The 20408-nt window shown below is 38.2% G+C and overlaps 1 protein-coding gene across 11 annotated transcripts in view; it reads right to left on the reverse strand.

Annotated features, from left to right (window-relative positions):
- NEK10 (NIMA related kinase 10) overlaps window positions 1-20408 on the reverse strand; it is a 332836-nt gene that overhangs the window by 127272 nt on the left and 185156 nt on the right. For all 11 annotated transcript variants that reach the window (XR_014251269.1, XM_082415109.1, XM_082415111.1 and 8 more), the window contains one exon: window positions 18082-18295. Coding sequence is in view for 10 of the 11 variants with exons in the window: in XM_082415109.1 (XP_082271235.1) it covers window positions 18082-18295 (214 nt within the window). In the remaining variant the exon portion in view is untranslated. The remainder of the gene's footprint in view (window positions 1-18081; window positions 18296-20408) is intronic.

Consider the following 20408-nt stretch of genomic DNA (forward strand, 5'->3'; position numbering starts at 1 on the left):
GAGTCTTCCAGAGGAGAAGGAGGCACGTGGAGCTCCCCTGGGGACATGGACATTGACGGTGGCCACTTTGGGGAGCTCGTTCTACCATGTGGACACTGTTGTTGCAAGTGCCACTGTGGAGTCCTCCCTCCAGCTTATCAGCACCAGGACTGGCGCCACCCCTGCTCACCAGCCTGTAGAAGCCAGTGTTGGGAAGCCTCAGATCAAGCAGATAGTCAGGAGAAGACATAGCTCCACTCATCAGCAGGCCAGTTTCCATAAGACCCCCTGAGCCCACAGCTGCCATAGAACAAGGCCCTGTCCACCAGAGGGCCCAGAAACCAGCCCCATACACCAATGCACAAGCACTAGACCAGGGACCCTCAGGTCTTCCAGCCAGCTACACTGTGATCTGGTCCCACAAACTAGTGGGCAGATACCAGTACCACAACCACTGAAACCTTACAGCCTGCCTTGTCAGGATCCAGCCAACCCATCAGCAAGCCTACATCAGCCCTAGGACCTCCTGGGCCTGGGCCCTGCCCACCAATAGACCAAAACCAGTTCTGAGAAATCTTGGGCCCCTAAGCCAGCTACGCTGGAATCCAGTCCCACTCACCAGTGGGCCAGCAACAGCTTTGGGAAACCTCAGAACCCACAGCCAGCTGTGTCAGGAATCAGCCCCAAAGCAGGCCAACACTAGACACCGGAACACAGGCTCCACAACACCCACCCCAGGACCCACAGCTCCACCACCAATGGGCCATCACTAGCCATGTCACCCCCAGTGGCTCAGCAGTCAGTTGTGTCATGACCAAGCCCCAACAACCAGCAGCTGACAGGCAACCAACTAGACCGGGGGCCAGACACACCTACCAGAGCACTCACAGTACTCAGCCTGCCACAAAAGAAGACCCATGAAGCCCACATAGGGGGCAACCCTAGAGCACATAGCTCTGCTGACAGAGGGGAGTGTGCTGCCGGGATGCATAGGATGTTTCCTATAAAAGGCTACTTCTCTAAAGTCAGGAAATTTAAGAAACCTACCAAATACATAGAAATAGAAACAGAAAACTAGACAAAATGAGGTGACAGAGGAACATGTTCCCAAAGAAGAAACATGATAAAACCCCAGAAGAAGAACTAAGTGAAGTAGAGAGAGGCAATCTACCCAATAAAGAGTTCAAGGTAATGATTGATGGTAAATATGATCAAAGAAGTGAGGAAAAGATTGAACGAACAGAGTGAGAAGCAGAAGTTTTAACAAAGAGTTAGAAAATATAAAGAAGAACCAAACAGAGATGAAGAATACAATAACTGACATGAAGAAAACACTAAAAGGAATCAACAGTAGATTGGATGATGTAGAGGAACAGATCAGTGAGCTGGAAGACAGAGTAGTGGAAATCACTGAAGCTGGAGAGAAAAAAGAAAAAAAAAGGAATGAGGATAGGTTAAGAGACATCTGAGACAACGTCAAACATGCTAACATTCACATTACAGGGTATACGGGTACCAGAAGAAGACGAGAGAGAAAGGGGCAGAGAACATATTTGAAGAACTCCCTGAACCTGGGAAAGGAAATAGGTATCCAGGTTCAGGAAGCACAGAGAGTCCCAAACAGGATCACCCCAAAGAGGACCACAACAAGACAATTGTAATTAAAATGGCAAAAATCAGAGATAAAGAAAGAATTTTAAAAGCAGCAAAAAAAAAAAGCAAGAAGTTACATACAATGGAACTCTCATAAGACTATCAGCTGACTTTTCAGCAGAAACTGCAGGCCAGAAGGGAGTGGCATGATATAGTTAAAATATTGAAAGGGAAAAACTTACAACCAAGATATTCTACTTGGCAAGGCTCTCATTCAGATTTGATGGAGATGAAGAGTTTTACAGACAAGCAAAAGCTCAAAGAGTTCAGCATCACCAAACCAGCTTTACAAGAAATGATAGAATAAAAGGGTCTGGGAGGAGAGAAGATGGCGGTAGAGTAAGAGGTGGAGATCACCTTCCTTCCCACAGATACATTAGAAATACATCTACACGTGGAACTGCTCCTACAGAACACCCACTGAACACTGGCAGAAAACGTCAGACCTCCCAAAAGGCAAGAAACTCCCCACGTACTGGGGTAGGGCAAAAGAAAAAAGAAATAACAGAGACAAAAGAATAGGGATGGGACCTGCACCAGTGGGAGGGAGCCGTGAAGGAGGAAAGGTTTCCACGCACTAGAAAGCCCCTTCACGGGCAGAGACTGCGGGTGGCAGAGGGGGGAAGCTTTGGAGTCAAGGAGGAGAGCGCAGCCACAGGGGTGCGGAGGGCAAAGTGGAGAGAATCCCGCACAGAGGCTCGGCCGAGCAGCACTCACCAGCCTGAGAGGCTTCTCTGCTCCCCAGCCAGGGTGGGCGGGGCTGGGAGCTGAGGCTCGGGCTTCGGTCGGATCGCAGGGAGAGGACTGGGGTGGGCGGCGTCAACACAGCCTGAAGGGGTGAGCGCACCACAGCTGGCTGGGAGGGAGACCGGGAAAAAGTCTGCAGCTGCCGTAGAGGCAAGAGATTTTTTCTTGCCTCTTTGTATCGCGGCGCGCAAGGAGAGGGGATTCAGAGCGCCACCTAAACGAACTCCAGAGACGGGTGCGAGCTGCGGCGATCAGTGCGGTCCCCAGAGACGGGCGTGAGACGCTAAGGCGGCCACTGCCACCATCAAAAAGCCTGTTTGCGAGCACAGGTCACTCTCCACACCGCCCCTCCTGGGAGCCGGTGCAGCCCGCCATTGCCAGGGTCCCGTGATCCAGGGACAACTTTCCTGGGAAAACGCACGGCGCGCCTCAAGCTGGTGCAACGTCACGCCGGCCTCTGCCGCTGCACGCTCGCCCGGCATCCGTACCCCTCCATCCCCCCGGCCTGAGTGAGCCAGAACCCCCGAAGCAGCTGCTCCTTTAACCCCGTTCTGTCTGGGCGGGGATCAGACGCCCTCAGGCGACGTACACATAGAGGCGGGTCCAAATCCAAAGCTGAACCCGGGAGCTGTGCGAACAAAGAAAAGAAAGGGAAATCTCTCCCAGCAGCCTCAGAAGCAGCAGATTAAAACTCCACAAACAACTTGATGTGCCTGCATCTGTTGAATACCTGAATAGACAACGAATCACCCCAAATTCAGGAGGTGGACTTTGGGAGCAGGATATATTAATTTTTCCCCTTTTCCTTTTTTTGTGAGTGTATATGTATATGTTTCTGGGTGACATTTTGTCTGTATACCTTTGCTTTATAATAGCTTTATTTTACTTCACTATATTATATCCTCTTTCTTTCTTTCTTTCTATTTTTTCTCCCTTTTACTCTGAGCCGTGTGGATGAAAGGCTCTTGGTGCTCCAGCCAGGCATCAGGGCTGTGCCTCTGAGGTGGGAGAGCCAACTTCAGGACACTGGTCCACAAGAGACCTCTCAGCTCCACGTAAAACCAAATGGCGAAAATCACTCAGAGATCTCCATCTCAACATCAAGACCCAGCTTCACTCAACGACCAGCAAGCTACAGTGCTGGACACCCTATGCCAAACAACTAGCAAGACAGGAACACAGCCCCATCCATTACCAGAGAGGTTGCCTAAAATCATAATAAGGCCACAGACACACCAAAATACACCATCAGACGTGGACGTGCCCACCAGAAATACAAGATCCAGCCTCATACACCAGAACTCAGGCACTAGTTCCCTCCACCAGGAGGCCTACACAACCCACTGAACCAACCTTAGCCACTGGGAACAGATACCAAAAACAATGGGAACTATGAACCTGCAGCCTGTGAAAAGGAGACCCCAAACACAGTAAGATAAGCAAAATGAGAAGACAGAATAACACACAGCAGATGAAGGAGCAGGGTCAAAACACACCAGACCTAACAAATGAAGAGGAAATAGGTAGTCTACCTGAAAAAGAATTCAGAATAATGATAGTAAGGATGATGCAAAATCTTGGAAATAGAATAGACAAAATGCAAGAAACATTTAACAAGGACGTAGAAGAACTAAAGAAGAACCAAGCAACGATGAAAAACACAATAAATGAAATTAAAAATACTCTAGATGGGATCAATAGCAGAATAACTGAGGCAGAAGTACGGATAAGTGACCTGGAAGATAAAATGCTGGAAATAACTACTGCAGAGCAGGATAAAGAAAAAAGAATGAAAAGAAGTGAGGACAGTCTCAGAGACCTCTGGGACAACATTAAACGCACCAACATTCGAATTATAGGGGTCCCAGAAGAAGAAGAGAAAAAGAAAGGGACTGAGAAAATATTTCAAGAGATTAGAGTTGAAAACTTCCCTAATATGGGAAAGGAAATAGTTAATCAAGTCCTGGAAGCACAGAGAGTCCCATACAGGATAAACCCAAGGAGAAACACGCCAAGACACATATTAATCAAACTGTCAAAAATTAAATATAAGGAAAACATATTAAAAGCAGCAAGGAAAAAACAACAAATAACACACAAGGGAATCCCCATAAGGTTAACATCTGATCTTTCAGCAGAAACTCTGCAAGCCAGAAAGGAGTGGCAGGATATATTTAAAGTGATGAAGGAGAAAAACCTACAACCAAGATTACTCTACCCAGCAAGGATCTCATTCAGATGTGATGGAGAAATTAAAACCTTTACAGACAAGCAAAAGCTGGGAGAGTTCAGCACCACCAAACCAGCTTTACAACAAATGATAAAGGAAATTCTCTGGCAAGAAACACAAGAGAAGGAAAACACCTACAATAACAAACCCAAAACATTTAAGAAAATGGGAATAGGAACATACATATCGATAATTACCTTGAATGTAAATGGATTAAATGCTCCCATGAAAAGACACAGACTGGCTGAATGGATATGAAAACAAGACCCATATATATGCTGTCTACAAGAGACCCACTTCAGACATAGAGACACATACAGACTGAAAGTGAGGGGATGGAAAAAGATATTCCATGCAAATGGAAATCAAAAGAAAGCTGGAGTAGCAATTCTCATATCAGATAAAATAGACTTTAAAATAAAGACTATTACAAGAGACAAAGAAGGACACTATATAATGATCAAGGGATCGATCCAAGAGGAAGGTATAACAATTGTAAATATTTATGCACCCAACATAGGAGCACCTCAATACATAAGGCAAATACTAACAACCATAAAAGGGGAAATCGACAGCAACACAATCATAGTAGGGGACTTTAACACCCCACTTTCACCAATGGACAGATCATCCAAAATGAAAATAAATTAGGAAATACAAGCTTTAAATGATACATTAAACAAGATGTACTTAATTGATATTTATAGGACATTCCACCCAAAAACAACAGAATACACATTTTATTCAAGTGCTCATGGAACATTCTCCAAGATAGATCATATCTTGGGTCACAAATCAAGCCTTGGTAAATTTCAGGAAATTGAAATTGTATCAAGTATCTTTTCCGACCACAACGCTATGAGACTAGATATCAATTACAGGAAAAGATGTGTAAAAAATACAAACACATGGAGGCTACACAATACACTACTTAATAACGAAGTGATCACTGAAGAAATCAAAGGGGAAATCAAACAATACCTAGAAACAAATGACAATGGAGACACGACGACCCAAAACCTATGGGATGCAGCAAAAGCAGTGCTAAGAGGGAAGTTTATAGCAATAAAAGCCTACCTCAAGAAACAGGAAACATCTCGAATAAACAACCTAACTTTGCACCTAAAGCAATTAGAGAAAGAAGAACCAAAAAACCTCAAAGCTAGCAGAAGGAAAGAAATCATAAAGATCAGGTCAGAAATAAATGAAAAAGAAATGAAGGAAACAATACCAAAAATCAATGAAACTAAAAGCTGGTTCTTTGAGAAGATAAACAAAATTGATAAACCATTAGCCAGACTCATCAAGAGAAAAAGGGAGAAGACTCAAGTCAATAGAATTAGAAATGAAAAAGGAGAAGTAACCACTGACACTGCAGAAATACAAAAGATCATGAGAGATTACTACAAGCAACTCTATGCCAATAAAATGGACAACCTGGAAGAAATGGACCAATTCTTAGAAATGAACAACCTGCCGAGACTGAACGAGGAAGAAATAGAAAATATGAACAGACCAATCACAAGCACTGAAATTGAAACTGTGATTAAAAACCTTCCAACAAACAAAAGGCCAGGACCAGATGGCTTCACAGGTGAATTCTATGAAACATTTAGAGAAGAGCTAACACCTATCCTTCTCAAACTCTTCCAAAATATTGCAGAGGGAGGAACACTCCCAAACTCATTCTACGAGGCCACCATCACCCTGATACCAAAACCAGACAAAGATGTCACAAAGAAAGAAAACTACAGGCCAATATCACTAATGAACATAGATGCAAAAATCCTCAACAAAATACTAGCAAACAGAATCCAACAGCACATTAAAAGGATCATACACCATGATAAAGTAGGATTTATCCCAGGAATGCAAGGATTCTTCAATATACGCAAATCAATCAATGTGATACACCATATTAACAAACAGAAGGAGAAAAACCATATGATCATCTCAATAGATGCAGAGAAAGCTTTTGACAAAATTCAACACCCATTTATGATAAAAGCCCTGCAGAAAGTAGGCATAGAGGGAACTTTCCTCAACATAATAAAGGCCATATATGACAAACCCACAGCCAACATTGTCCTCAATGGTGAAAAACTGAAACCATTTCCACTAAGATCAGGAACAAGACAAGGTTGCCCACTCTCACCACTATTATTCAACATAGTTTTGGAAGTGGTAGCCACAGCAATCAGAGAAGACAAAGAAATAAAAGGAATCCAAATCGGAAAAGAAGAAGTAAAGCTGTCACTGTTTGCAGATGCCATGATACTATACATAGAGAATCCTAAAGATGCTACCAGAAAACTACTAGAGCTAATCAATGAATTTGGGAAAGTAGCAGGATACAAAATTAATGCACAGAAATCTCTTGCATTTCTATACACTAATAATGAAAAATCTGAAAGTGAAATTAAGAAAACACTCCCGTTTACCATTGCAACAAAAAGAATAAAATATCTAGGAATAAACCTACCTAAGGAGACAAAAGACCTGTATGCAGAAAATTACAAGGCACTGTTGAAAGAAATTAAAGATGATACATATAGATGGAGAGATATACCATGTTCCTGGATTGGAAGAATCAACATTGTGAAAATGACTCTACTACTCAAAGCAATCTACAGATTCAATGCAATCCCTATCAAACTACCACTGGCATTTTTCACAGAACTAGAACAAAAAATTTCACAATTTGTAATGAAACACAAAAGACCCCGAATAGCCAAAGCAATCTTGAGAACGAAAAATGGAGCTGGGGGAATCAGGTTCCCTGACTTCAGACTATATTACAAAGCTACAGTAATAAAGACAGTTTGGTACTGGCACAAAAACAGAAATATAGATCAATGGAACAGGATAGAAAGCCCAGAGATAAACCCACGCACGTATGGTCACCTTATCTTTGATAAAGGAGGCAAGCATATACAGTGGAGAAAAGACAGCCTCTTCAATAAGTGGTGCTGGGATAATTGGACAGATACATCTAAAAGTATGAAATTAGAACACTCCCTGACACCATGCACTAAAATAAACTCAAAATGGATTAAAGATCTAAGTGTAAGGCCAGACACTATCAAACTCTTAGAGGAAAACATAGGCAGAACACTCTATGACATACATCACAGCAAGATTCTTTTTGACCCAGCTCCCAGAGAAATGGAAATAAGATCACAAACAAATGGGACCTAATGAAACTTAAAAGCTTTTGCACAGCAAAGGAAACCATAAACAAGACCAGAAGACAACCCTCAGAATGGGAGAAAATATTTGCAAATGAAGCAACTGACAAAGGATTAATCTCCAAGATTTACAAGCAGCTCATGCAGCTCAATAACAAAAAAACGAACAACCCAATCCAAAAATGGGCAGAAGACCTAAATAGACATTTCTCCAAAGAAGATATACAGATTGCCAACAGACACATGAAAGAATGCTCAACATCATTAATCATTAGAGAAATGCAAATCAAAACTACAATGAGATATCATCTCACACCGGTCAGAATGGCCATCATCAAAAAATCTAGAAACAATAAATGCTGGAGAGGGTGTGGAGGAAAGGGAACACTCTTGCACTGTTGGTGGGAATGTAAATTGATACAGCCACTATGGAGAACAGTATGGAGGTTCCTTAAAAAACTACAAATAGAACTACCATACGACCCAGCAATCCCACTACTGGGCATATACCCTGAGAAAACCATAGTTCAAAAAGAGTCATGTACCAAAATGTTCATTGCAGCTCTATTTACAATAGCCAGGACATGGAAGCAACCTAAATGTCCATCGACAGATGAATGGATAAAGAAGATGTGGCACATATATACAATGGAATATTACTCAGCCATAAAAAGAAATGAAATGGAGGTATTTGTAATGAGGTGGATGGAGTTAGAGTGTGTCATACAGAGTGAAGTAAGTGAGAAAGAGGAAAACAAATACAGTATGCTAACACATATATATGGAATCTAAGGAAAAAAAAAAGGCCATGAAGAACCTAGTGGCAAGACGGGAATAAAGACACAGACCTACTAGAGAATGGACTTGAGGATATGGGGAGGGGGAGGGGTGAGATGTGACAGAGTGAGAGAGTGTCATGGACATATATACACTACCAAATGTAAAATAGATAGCTAGTGGGAAGCAGCCACATAGCACAGGGAGATCAACTCGGTGCTTTGTGACCACCTAGAGGGGTGGTATGGGGAGGGTGCAAGGGAGGGAGATGCAAGAGGGAAGAGATATGGGAACATATGTATATATATAACTGATTCACTTTGTTATAAAGCAGAAACTAACACACCATTGTAAAGCAATTATACTTCAATAAAGATGTTTAAAAAAAAAAAAGAAATGATAAAGGGACTTCTCCAAGTGAAAAGGGCCACAACTAAAAACAGAAAAATTACAAAAGAAAAGGCTCACTGGTAAAGGTAAATATACATGTACAAAGATAGTAGGAAGGTTAAAAGACAAAAGCAATAAAAGCATTTGGCCAGCAATAAGTAATTAAGGGGTACACAAAACAAAAAAGATGTAAAATATGATGTCAAAAACATGGAACTTAGATTGCAGGATTGTTAAAATGCAATTTAAATTGAGATCAGCAACTTAAAATTAAAAAAATGTATATCTGTGTGTATATATATGTGCATATAGCTGTATATAAACCTCATGGTAATAACAAAACAAAAATCTATGATAGACACACACAAAAAAGAGAAAAGAATCCCAACATAACACTAAAGATAGTCCTCAAGCCACAGGTGAAGAGAACAAAAGAAGAAAGAACACAAAAATAACTACAACAACAACCACAAAACAATTAACAAAATGGCAATAAGTACATACCTATCAATAATTACTTTAAATGTACATGGACCAAATGCTCTAATCAATAGACACAGAGTGGATGAATGGATAAAAAAAGCAAGATCCACATATATGCTGCCTACAAGACACTCATTTCAAATCTAAAGACACACACAGACTGAAAGTGAGGGGATGGAAAAGGTATTCCATGCAAATGGAAATGAAAAGAAAGCTGGAGTAGCAATAATTATATCAGAAAAAATAGAATTTAAAACAAAGGCTGTAAAAAGACAGAAGAATTTTACAATGATCGAGGGTCAAGAAGAAGATATAACAATTTTAAATATATAAGCACCCAACATAAATACCTAAATACATAAAGCAAATATTAACAAACATAAGTAGAAAAATTGACAGTAGCACAATAATAGCAAAGGACTTTAACACTCCACTTACATCAATGGAGAGATCATCCAGACAAAAAATCAATAAGGAAACACTGGTCTTAAATGACACACTAGACCAAATAGACTTAATAGATATACATAAAACACTCCATCCAAAAGCAGAAGCATACACATTCCTTTCAAGCATACATGGAACATTCTCCAGGATAGATCACATGTTAGGCAACAAAATAAGTCTCAGTAAATTTAAGAAAAATGAAATCATATCAAGCGTATTTTCTGACCATAATGTTATGAGACTAGAAACAAGTACAAGAAAAAAACTGCAAAATACACAAACACATGAAGGCTAAACAATATGCTACTAAACAACAAATGGATTACTGAAGAAATCAAAGAGGAAATAAAAAAATACTTGTAGACAAATGAAAATGAAACACAACAGTCCAAAATCTATGGGATGCAGCAAAAGCAGTTCAAAGATTGAAGTTTATAGCAATACAAGCCTACCTTAGGAAACAAGAAAAAATTAAAAAAAAAACCCACCCAAAACCAAAACCTAACAAACAACCCCCCCCCAAAAAAACAACAAAAAACCCAACTTAACCTTACACCTAACGGAATTTGAAAAAGAAGAATGAAGAAAACCAAAAGTTAGCAGAAGGAAAGAAAACATAAAGATCAGAGGAGAAATAAATGAAATAGAGATTTAAAAACACCCAAGACAAAACAATAAAAAAGATCCGTGAATCTAAGAGCATTTGTCTTGAAAAGATAAACAAAATTAATAAACCTTTAGCCAGATTCACTATGAAAAAAATTAGAAAAAGACAGAGGGTTCATATCAATAAAATCAGAAATGAAAAATGAAAGGTTACAAACACCACAGAAATACAAAGAATCATGAGAGAGTTCTATAAATGATTGTATGCCAATAAAATGGACAACCAAGAAGTAATTGACAAATTCCAAGAAATGTAGAATCTCCCAAGACTGAACCAGGAAAAAATAGAAAACATGAACAGACAAATTACCAGTAATTAAATTAAAATAGTAATAAAAAAATCCAACAAACTAAAGTCCAGGACCAGGTGCTTCACAGGTAAATTCTACCAAACATTTAGAAAAGAGTTAGCACCTATCCTTCACAAACTATTCCAAAAAGTTTCAGAGAAAGGAACACTTCTGAACACATTCTAAAAGGCCAATATCACACTATACCAAAGCCAGACAAAGATATAATAAAAAAGACTACTGACCAATATCACTGATGAACATAAATGCAAAATTCTCAAGAAAATATTAGCAAACCGTGTTTAACAATACATTAAAAGGATCATACATCTTCATCAAGTGGGATTTATCTCAGGGATGCAAGAATGGTCCAAATACACAAATCAGTCACTGTGAAACACCACATTAACAAAGTGAGGAACTCACCAAGAAGGAAAGATAGAGGACCCAAAGAAAGAAAATAAGAAAATGAAGGAAAAGAAATAACAACCAATACCACAGAAATACCCAAAAACATAAAAAATAAAAGAGAATACTATGAACAATTATATGTTAACAAATTGGACAACCTAGAAGAAATGGACACGTTCTAGACACATAGAGCCTGCCAAAACTGAATCAAAAGGAAATAGATAATTGAACAGACCAATCACTAGAAGTGAAATAGAATCTGTAATAATAATTAAAAAAAACAAAACAAAACCTCCCTGCAAACAAAAGTCCAGGACCACATGGCTCCACTGGGGAATTCTATAAACATACAAAGAAGAATATATACCAATCCTTCTCAGAATCTTCCAAAAGACTGAAAAGAAGGGAACACTCACACAGTCATTCTATGAAGCCACCATAACCCTGATACTAAAACCAGACAAAGACACTACCAAAAAATAAAATTATAGGCCAATATCTTTGATGGATATAGATGCAAAAGTCCTCAACAAAATATTAGTAAACCAAATCCAACAACACATAAAACTCCTTTTTCACATACGATGATCAAGCTGGATTCATCCCAGGGTCACAAGGATGGTTCCACATATGTAAATCAATCAATGTGATACACCATTATCAACAAAAGAAAAGACAAAAACCACATGATCATTTCAATAGATGCTGTAAAAGCATCTGATAAAATTCAACATCCTTTCATGAAAAATACTCTAACCAAAGTGGGTATAGAGTATAATTCAGAATAATAAAACCTATTTATGACAAAGATACAACCAGCATAATACTCAGTGGTGAAAAGTTGAAAGCCTTCCCACTAAATTCAAGGAACAAGACAAGGATACCCACTCTCATGACTTCTATTCAACATAGTATAAAATTTCTGAGCCACAGCAGTCAGACAAGACAAGGACATTAAAGGTATCCAAATTGGAAGGGAAGAAGTGAAATTGTCATTATATGCAGATGATATGATGCATATACACATATAGAAAACCCTAAAGATTCCACACAAAAATTACTAGAACTGATCAAGGAATTCAGCAAGGTAGCAGGATACAAGATTAACATACAGAAATTGGTTGCATTTCTTTTCACTAACAATGAAATATCAGAAGAAGAAAGTTAAACAACAAATCCCTTTTAAAATTGCACCATTGATCTATATTTCTGTTTTTGTGCCAGTACTATACTGTCTTGATTACTGTAGCTTTGTAGTATAGTCTGAAGTCAGGGAGCCTGATTCCTCCAGCTCCATTTTTCGTTCTCAAGATTGCTTTGGTTATTCGGGGTCTTTTGTGTTTCATTACAAATTGTGAAATTTTTTGTTCTAGTTCTGTGAAAAATGCCAGTGGTAGTTTGATAGGGATTGCATTGAATCTGTAGATTGCTTTGAGTAGTAGAGTCATTTTCACAATGTTGATTCTTCCAATCCAAGAACATGGTATATCTCTCCATCTATTTGTATCATCTTTAATTTCTTTCATCAGTGTCTTATAATTTTCTGCATACAGGTCTTTTGTCTCCTTAGGTAGGTTTATTCCTAGATATTTTATTCTTTTTGTTGCAATGGTAAACGGGAGTGTTTTCTTAATTTCACTTTCAGATTTTTCATCATTAGTGTATAGGAATGCAAGAGATTTCTGTGCATTAATTTTGTATCCTGCTACTTTCCCAAATTCATTGATTCGCTCTAGTAGTTTTCTGGTAGCATCTTTAGGATTCTCTATGTATAGTATCATGTCATGTGCAAACAGTGACAGCTTTACGTCTTCTTTTCTGATTTTGATTTCTTTTATTTCTTTTTCTTCTCTGTTTGCTGTGGCTAAAACTTCCAAAACTATGTTGAATAATAGTGGTGAGAGTGGGCAACCTTGTCTTGTTCCTGATCTTAGTGGAAATGGTTTCAGTTTTTCACCATTGGGGATGATGTTGGCTGTGGGTTTGTCATATATGGCCTTTATTATGTTGAGGAAATTTCCCTCTATGCCTACTTTCTGCAGGGCTTTTATCATAAATGGGTGTTGAATTTTGTCGAAAGCTTTCTCTGCAAAACAGAAATATAGATCAATGGAACAGGATAGAAAGCCCAGAGATAAATCCACGCACATATGGTCACCTTATATTTGATAAAGGAGGCAAGCATATACAGTGGAGAAAAGACAGCCTATTCAATAAGTGGTGCTGGGAAAACTGGACAGGTACATGTAAAAGTATGAAATTAGAACACTCCCTAACACCATACACAAAAATAAACTCAAAATGGATTAAAGACCTAAATGTAAGGCCAGACACTATCAAACTCTTAGAGGAAAACATAGGCAGAACACTCTATGAGATAAATCATAGCAAGATCCTTTTTGACCCAGCTCCTAGAGAAATGGAAATAAAAACAAAAATAAACTAATGGGATCTAATGAAACTTAAAAGCTTTTGCACAGCAAAGGAAACCATAAAGAAGACCAAAAGACAACCCTCAGAATGGGAGAACATATTTGCAAATGAAGCAACTGACAAAGGATTAATCTCCAAGATTTACAAGCAGCTCATGCAGCTCAATAACAAAAAAAACCAAACAACCCAATCCAAAAATGGGCAGAAGACCTAAATAGACATTTCTCCAAAGAAGAGATACAGGTTGCCAACAAACACATGAAAGAATGTTCAATATCACTAATCATTAGAGAAATGCAAATCAAAACTACAATGAGATATCATCTCACACCGGTCAGAATGGCCATCATCAAAAAATCTAGAAACAATAAATGCTGGAGAGGGTGTGGAGGAAAGGGAACACTCTTGCACTGTTGGTGGGAATGTAAATTGATACAGCCACTATGGAGAACAGTATGGAGGTTCCTTAAAAAACTAAAAATAGAACTACCTTACGACCCAGCAATCCCACTACTGGGCATAAACCCTGAGAAAACCATAATTCAAAAAGAGTCATGTACCAAAATGTTCATTGCAGCTCTATTTACAATAGCCAGGACATGGAAGCAACTTAAGTGTCCATCATTGGATGAATGGATAAAGAAGATGTGGCACATATATACAATGGAATATTACTCAGTCATAAAAAGAAACGAAATGGAGTTATTTGTAATGAGGTGGATGGAGTTAGAGTCTGTCATACAGAGTGAAGTAAGTCAGAAAGAGAAAAACAAATACCATATTCTAACACATATATATGGAATCTAAGGAAAAAAAAAAAGGTCATGGAGAACCTAGTGGTAAGACGGGAGTAAAGACACAGACCTACTAGTGAATGGACTTGAGGATATGGGGAGGGGGAAGGGTAAGGTATGAGAAAGTGAGAGAGTGGCATGGACATATATACACTACCAAACGTAAAATAGATAGCTAGTGGGAAGCAGCCACATAGCACAGGGAGATCAGCTCGGTGCTTTGTGACCACCTAGAGGGGTGGGATAGGGAGGGTGGGAGGGAGGGAGATGTAAGAAGGAAGAGATATGGGAACATATGTATATATATATAACTGATTCACTTTGTTATAAAGCAGAAACTAACACACCATTGTAAAGCAATTATACTCCAATAAAGATGTTAAAAAATAAATAAATAAAATAAAATAAAATTGCACCAAACAAACGAAATAGTACTTAGGCATAAACCTGACCAAGGAGGTAAAAGACTTATATCCTGAAAACTATAAAATATTTTTAAAGGAAATTGAAGATGATTAGAAGAAATAGAAAGATATCCCATGATCCTGGAATGAAAGAATTAATATTATTAAAATGGCCATACTACCCAAAGCAATCTACAGATTTAATACAAGCCCTATCAAATTACCCATGACATTTTTCAATGAACTAGAACAAATAATCCTAAAATTTATATGGAACCACAGAAAGATCCAGAATTGCCAAAGTAATCCTGAGGAAAAAAGAAGAGAGCTAGAGGCATAACCCTCACAGACTTCAGACAATACTACAAGGCTACAGCAATCAAAACTGCATGGTATTGGCACAAAAAGAGACATATAGATCAATGCAGTAGAAGAGAGAGCTCAGAAATAAACCCACACACCTATGGTCAATTAATCTTTGACAAAGGAGCCAAGAAAATACAATGGAGAAAAGACAGTCTCTTCAGGAAGTGGTGGTGGGAAAGCTGAATAGCTGCATGTAAATAAATGAACTTAGAACACATCCTCAAACCACACACAAAAATAAACTCAAAATGGCTTAAAGGGTTAACTATAAGACATGACACCATAAAACTCCCAGAAGATAACATAGGCAGAATACTCTTTGACATTAATTGTAGCAATATTTTTTTGGATCTGTCTCCTAAAGCAAAATAAATAAAAGCAAAAATAAAGAAATGGGACCTAATCAAAGGAAACAAAACAAAAAGACAACCTACAGACTGGGAAAATATTTGCAAATGATGCGACCGACAAGGGAATAATCTCCAAAATACACAAACAGCTCATACAACTCAATATCCAAAAAACAAACAACCCAATCAAAAAATGGACAGAAGATCTAAATTGACATTTCTCTAAAAAAGGCATAGAGATGGCCGAAAGGCACATTAAAAGATGCTCAATATTGCTAATTATTAGAGAAATGCAAATCAAAACTACAATGAGATATCACTTCACACCAGTCTGAATGATCATCATCAAAAAGTCTATAAATAATAAGTGCTGGAGAGGGTGTGCAGAAAAGGGAATTCTCCTACACTGTTGGTAGGAATGTAAATTTGTGCAGCTACTACAGAGAACAGTATGGATGTTCCTCAAAACACTAAAAATAGAGTTGCCATATGATCCAGCAATCCCACTCCTGGGCATATATCCAAAGAAAACTCTAATTTGAAAAGATACATGCACCCCAATGTTCATAGCAGCACTATTTACAATAGCCAAAACATGGAGGCAACCTAAATGTCCATCAACAGATGAATGGATAAAAAAGATATGGTACATATGTATACAATGAAATATTACCCAGACATAAAAAAGAATAAAATAATGTAATTTGCAGCAACGTGAATGAACCTAGAGATTATCATACTAAGTGAAGTCAGAGAAAGACAAATATCACGATATCACTTATATGTGGAATCTAAAAAAAGTGACACAAACGAACTTATTTACAAAACAGAAACAGACTCACAGACACAGAAAACAAATTTATGGTTACCAAAGGGGAAAAGAGGAGGGATAAATTAGGAGTTTGGGATTAACAAATACACACTATTATATATAAAGTAGAAAAACAACCAGGACCTACTCTATGGAACAGGGAACTATATTCAATATCTTGTAATAACCTATAATGGAATAGAGTCTGATAAAGAATAACATATATATAGAAAAACTGAATCACCCTGCTGTACACCAGAAACTATCACAACACTGTAAATCAACTCTACTTAAAAAAAAAAGAGGGGCTTCCCTGGTGGTGCAGTGGTTGAGAATCTGCCTGCCAATGCAGGGGACACGGGTTCGAGCCCTGGTCTGGGAAGATCCCACATGACGTGAAGCAACTAGGCCCGTGAGCCACAATTACTGAGCCTGCGCGTCTGGAGCCCGTGCTCCGCAACAAGAAAGGCCGCGATAGTGAGAAGCCCGTGCACCGCGATGAAGAGTGGCCCCCGCTTGCTGCAACTGGAGAAAGCCCTCACACAGAAACTAAGACCCAACACAGCCATAAATAAATAAATAATTAAAAAAAAAAAAGAAAAGTGAAATAAAAGGTATGACTGTACTAAAAACATAAAAAATGAAATAAAATTTTTAGAAACCCACCAAAATTATATTGATTGAATCTTTAACTTCCGGATTCCAAGTATGGCAAGATAAACCCACCAAATAGTATTGCTTTCCTTCTAAAAAAAAAAAAAAAAAGTTTGCTGGAAATGCTGTTATTCAAGAAATCAAAACTGGCTCTTCTTGGGGACTAATTCTTACATAATTTTCCCAGCTGAGGCAGATCCTGGAAAGGAATTTAATGAGCAGGTATCCGGATCAAGGATGGGCTTTGTGACCCTATTGTGCTGGGCCCATCCCCAGGAGGGTTAAAAAAGAACATTTATGGGTTGAAGGGCCCCTTACTAAATCCCTGCTTTCAGGGAACCCAGAGCGTGAGTGAAGGATAAGTCATGGGTCATGATACAACAAAGGCAGAGAGAAAATAGAACAAGGGCGTCACAGGCACCATCACATGCACTTGCGGAAATCTGTGGCTTTGGCATCCCTTTTTCAAGTATACTCAGAAATAAACTTAAATATCAAAATAATTTAAAGGTTAATGTCAAGAAAAATAAAAGCACATATTCTGATTTGTACCATGGAAAAATTATTACCACCAAAAACAGTAATGAAATCAATTACAGACTAATAAGAAAAAAATTTTAAGGCAAATATTATTTCCTTCTTTAAACTGACATAAATATTTTCATCTATATTTCCAAGATTGTTGAATAAATTGAATATAAGCAGTCACTGCTACTTATACAAAGATCATATTACAAACTTAATGAATTTCTAAAATATCTTTTTGATACCTCTGGTTTTGTAATATACAACAAATTATGGGTTAGTTCTTTGGAACATCAATTATATTGACAATTTTAACTATAAGATATCAAAATGGATGCAAATATGTATCTCTATAATAGTGAAATATTACAGTAGCAATTAATATTTTTCTAACTTAAGATGAATTTTCCTCAACACAAGCAAGAACAGCCTCAGACAGTCCATCAGAATGCATCCTGAAGAGATTGAAAGATTTCCACTTACTTGAGAGAGCAGAGCCGGCTTGCGCTGACACATGACTGTGTTCCGGTTGGCTTCCATAAAATACCTCTGTGTGCGTCTCCGTTCCCGTTCCAGCTTCTTCTCCAAGGCCAGCTGGGATGCGGATAAGTTATCTACATACTTCATCATGACATCTGATATCATGGAGCTGACTTCTACAATATCTGGGCGGGTTTCTGCATCAGGAGTGAGGCATCTAAGGGAAGATAACCTAATTACAGCCCTCTGGTCAAAATCGGGACCAGGCCATGGGGTGTGAAGGGCCAAGTCTAAATTCTGCTATGTATCCCCCATGATGTTTGCGCCTAAGAGAACCTGGGCAAGGTGGACATCAAGCATAGCTTTGCATCAAAGACCTCTCAAAAGGCATTTGGAAAGTTTGGGGAGGAGAGGGAGCAGCACTGTTCTCTTTGCAGCTAGGCTGGTGGGCAAGGGTTACAGGCTGCACAGGAAGCTGCTCCCAGTCTCAGGATGGGCAGGTGGGGTCTGCGTCTCCTTGTGTAACTGGTTATTTTCTAAAACCACTCCAACTCATTGGCCAGTTAAACAAAGAATGATCTCAATAATATAGGCCCTGATGATCACACCTGATGCACCAAAAGGAAGGCAGGATTCTTGGGGGTGGAATAACAACTTTTTGGCCTTTTCCAGCTGTATAGGGGCAATGTCAACAACTTTGATTAGTGAGAGTCTTACAAAGCATGATGTCATAAAAATAAAATTCGACCCAGTTACTTAGAGGTTTAAGGTGTGTTTCATAATTTTTAACAGTAGATAATTTGACACATCACATGCTAAAATTTTCTCGAATTTTGGCGGTAGAAAATATCAATCAGCCTGCTAAAGGGAGCATTGTTTCTGTCACAGCTAAACACTAAGAGAAGGCTATTCTAGATGCTTGTGGAACCAATTATCAAGATCACTGGTTAGCATAATTTAAAACATTCTGCCACTCACTAAAATATTTGTCTATCTTTTTTATTCAAAAGCTCTAATTTCAATGAAGTTATGTGTACTTCTCAATAAAATTTAACTTATTTGGACTTTGACTAAAAGATCTAATTTTCACATCTTGTATTTGACTTAGCAACCCAAAGTTAATACAACTTTCAACTATACTAATGTCTCCAGGCAAGATTTAAGAATTATTACTCACAATTACTATTAATAACAGAAGTGAAAATAACACTCTAACTTGTTATTTTTCTAATTATTCGTCCTTGAGTTTTCTTTGCATTTATTTATTTTATTTTTCTTTTATTTTAAATTGTAGATGATATACAATGTTAGTTTCAGGTATACAACATAGTGATTGAATATTTTTATAGACTGTATTCCATTTAAATTTATTATAAAATATTGACTATAGTCCCTGTGCTGTACAATATATCCTTGTATCTATTTCATACTTAGTAGTGTACCTCTTAATCCCCTTCCCCTATCTTGCCTCTCCCCCAACCCCTCTACCCACTGGTTTGTTCACTGTATCTGTGAGTCTGTCCTATTTTGTTATACTCATTCGTTTTACTTTTTAGATTAATATATGTGATAACATACAGTATTAGTCTTTCTCTGTCTGACTTAGCTCAGTTAGCATGATACCCTCTAAGTCCATCCATGTAGTTGCAAATGGCGAAATTTCGTTCTTTTTTATGGCTGATATAATTCCTATATATTTTATTCTTTTTGAAGCAACCATAAACGGCATTATTTTCTTGCATTCCCTTTCTGAGAATTCATTATTATATGTTGTTTAAAAAATAACAGATTTCCATATAATAATGTTGTATCCTGATTTACTGAATCACTTAGTAGTTCTAATAGTTTTTTGGTGGAGAACTTAGGGTTTTATATATATAGTATCATGTCATCAGCAAATAGTGACAATTTTACTTTTTCCCTTCCAATTTGGATACCTTTTATTTCTTTTTCTTGTCTGATTGCTGTGCTTAGGAATTCCAGTACTATGTTAAATAGAAATGGTGAGAGTGGGCATCCTTGTCTTGTACCTGATTTTAGAGACAATCTAATGATAACCCTGATGGTATCCTAGGTGGTAGGGGTAGGGTTTTTGTTTTTGTTTTGTTTTTTTCCTTTCAGTACGTTAAATGTATCATACCACTCCCTTCTGGCCTGCAATGTTTCTGCAGAAAAATCAGCTGAAAGCCTTATGGAAGTTCCCTGTAACTGACTGTTTTTCTCTTGCTGCCTTTATTTTATTTTATTTTTTTCTTTTTATTCTTTTTTAAAACATCTTTATTGGAGTATAATTGCTTTACAACGGTGTGTTAGTTTCTGCTTTATAACAA

Source organism: Balaenoptera physalus (assembly GCF_965194825.1).
Source record: "Balaenoptera physalus genome assembly, chromosome: 11".
NCBI lineage: Eukaryota > Metazoa > Chordata > Mammalia > Artiodactyla > Balaenopteridae > Balaenoptera > Balaenoptera physalus.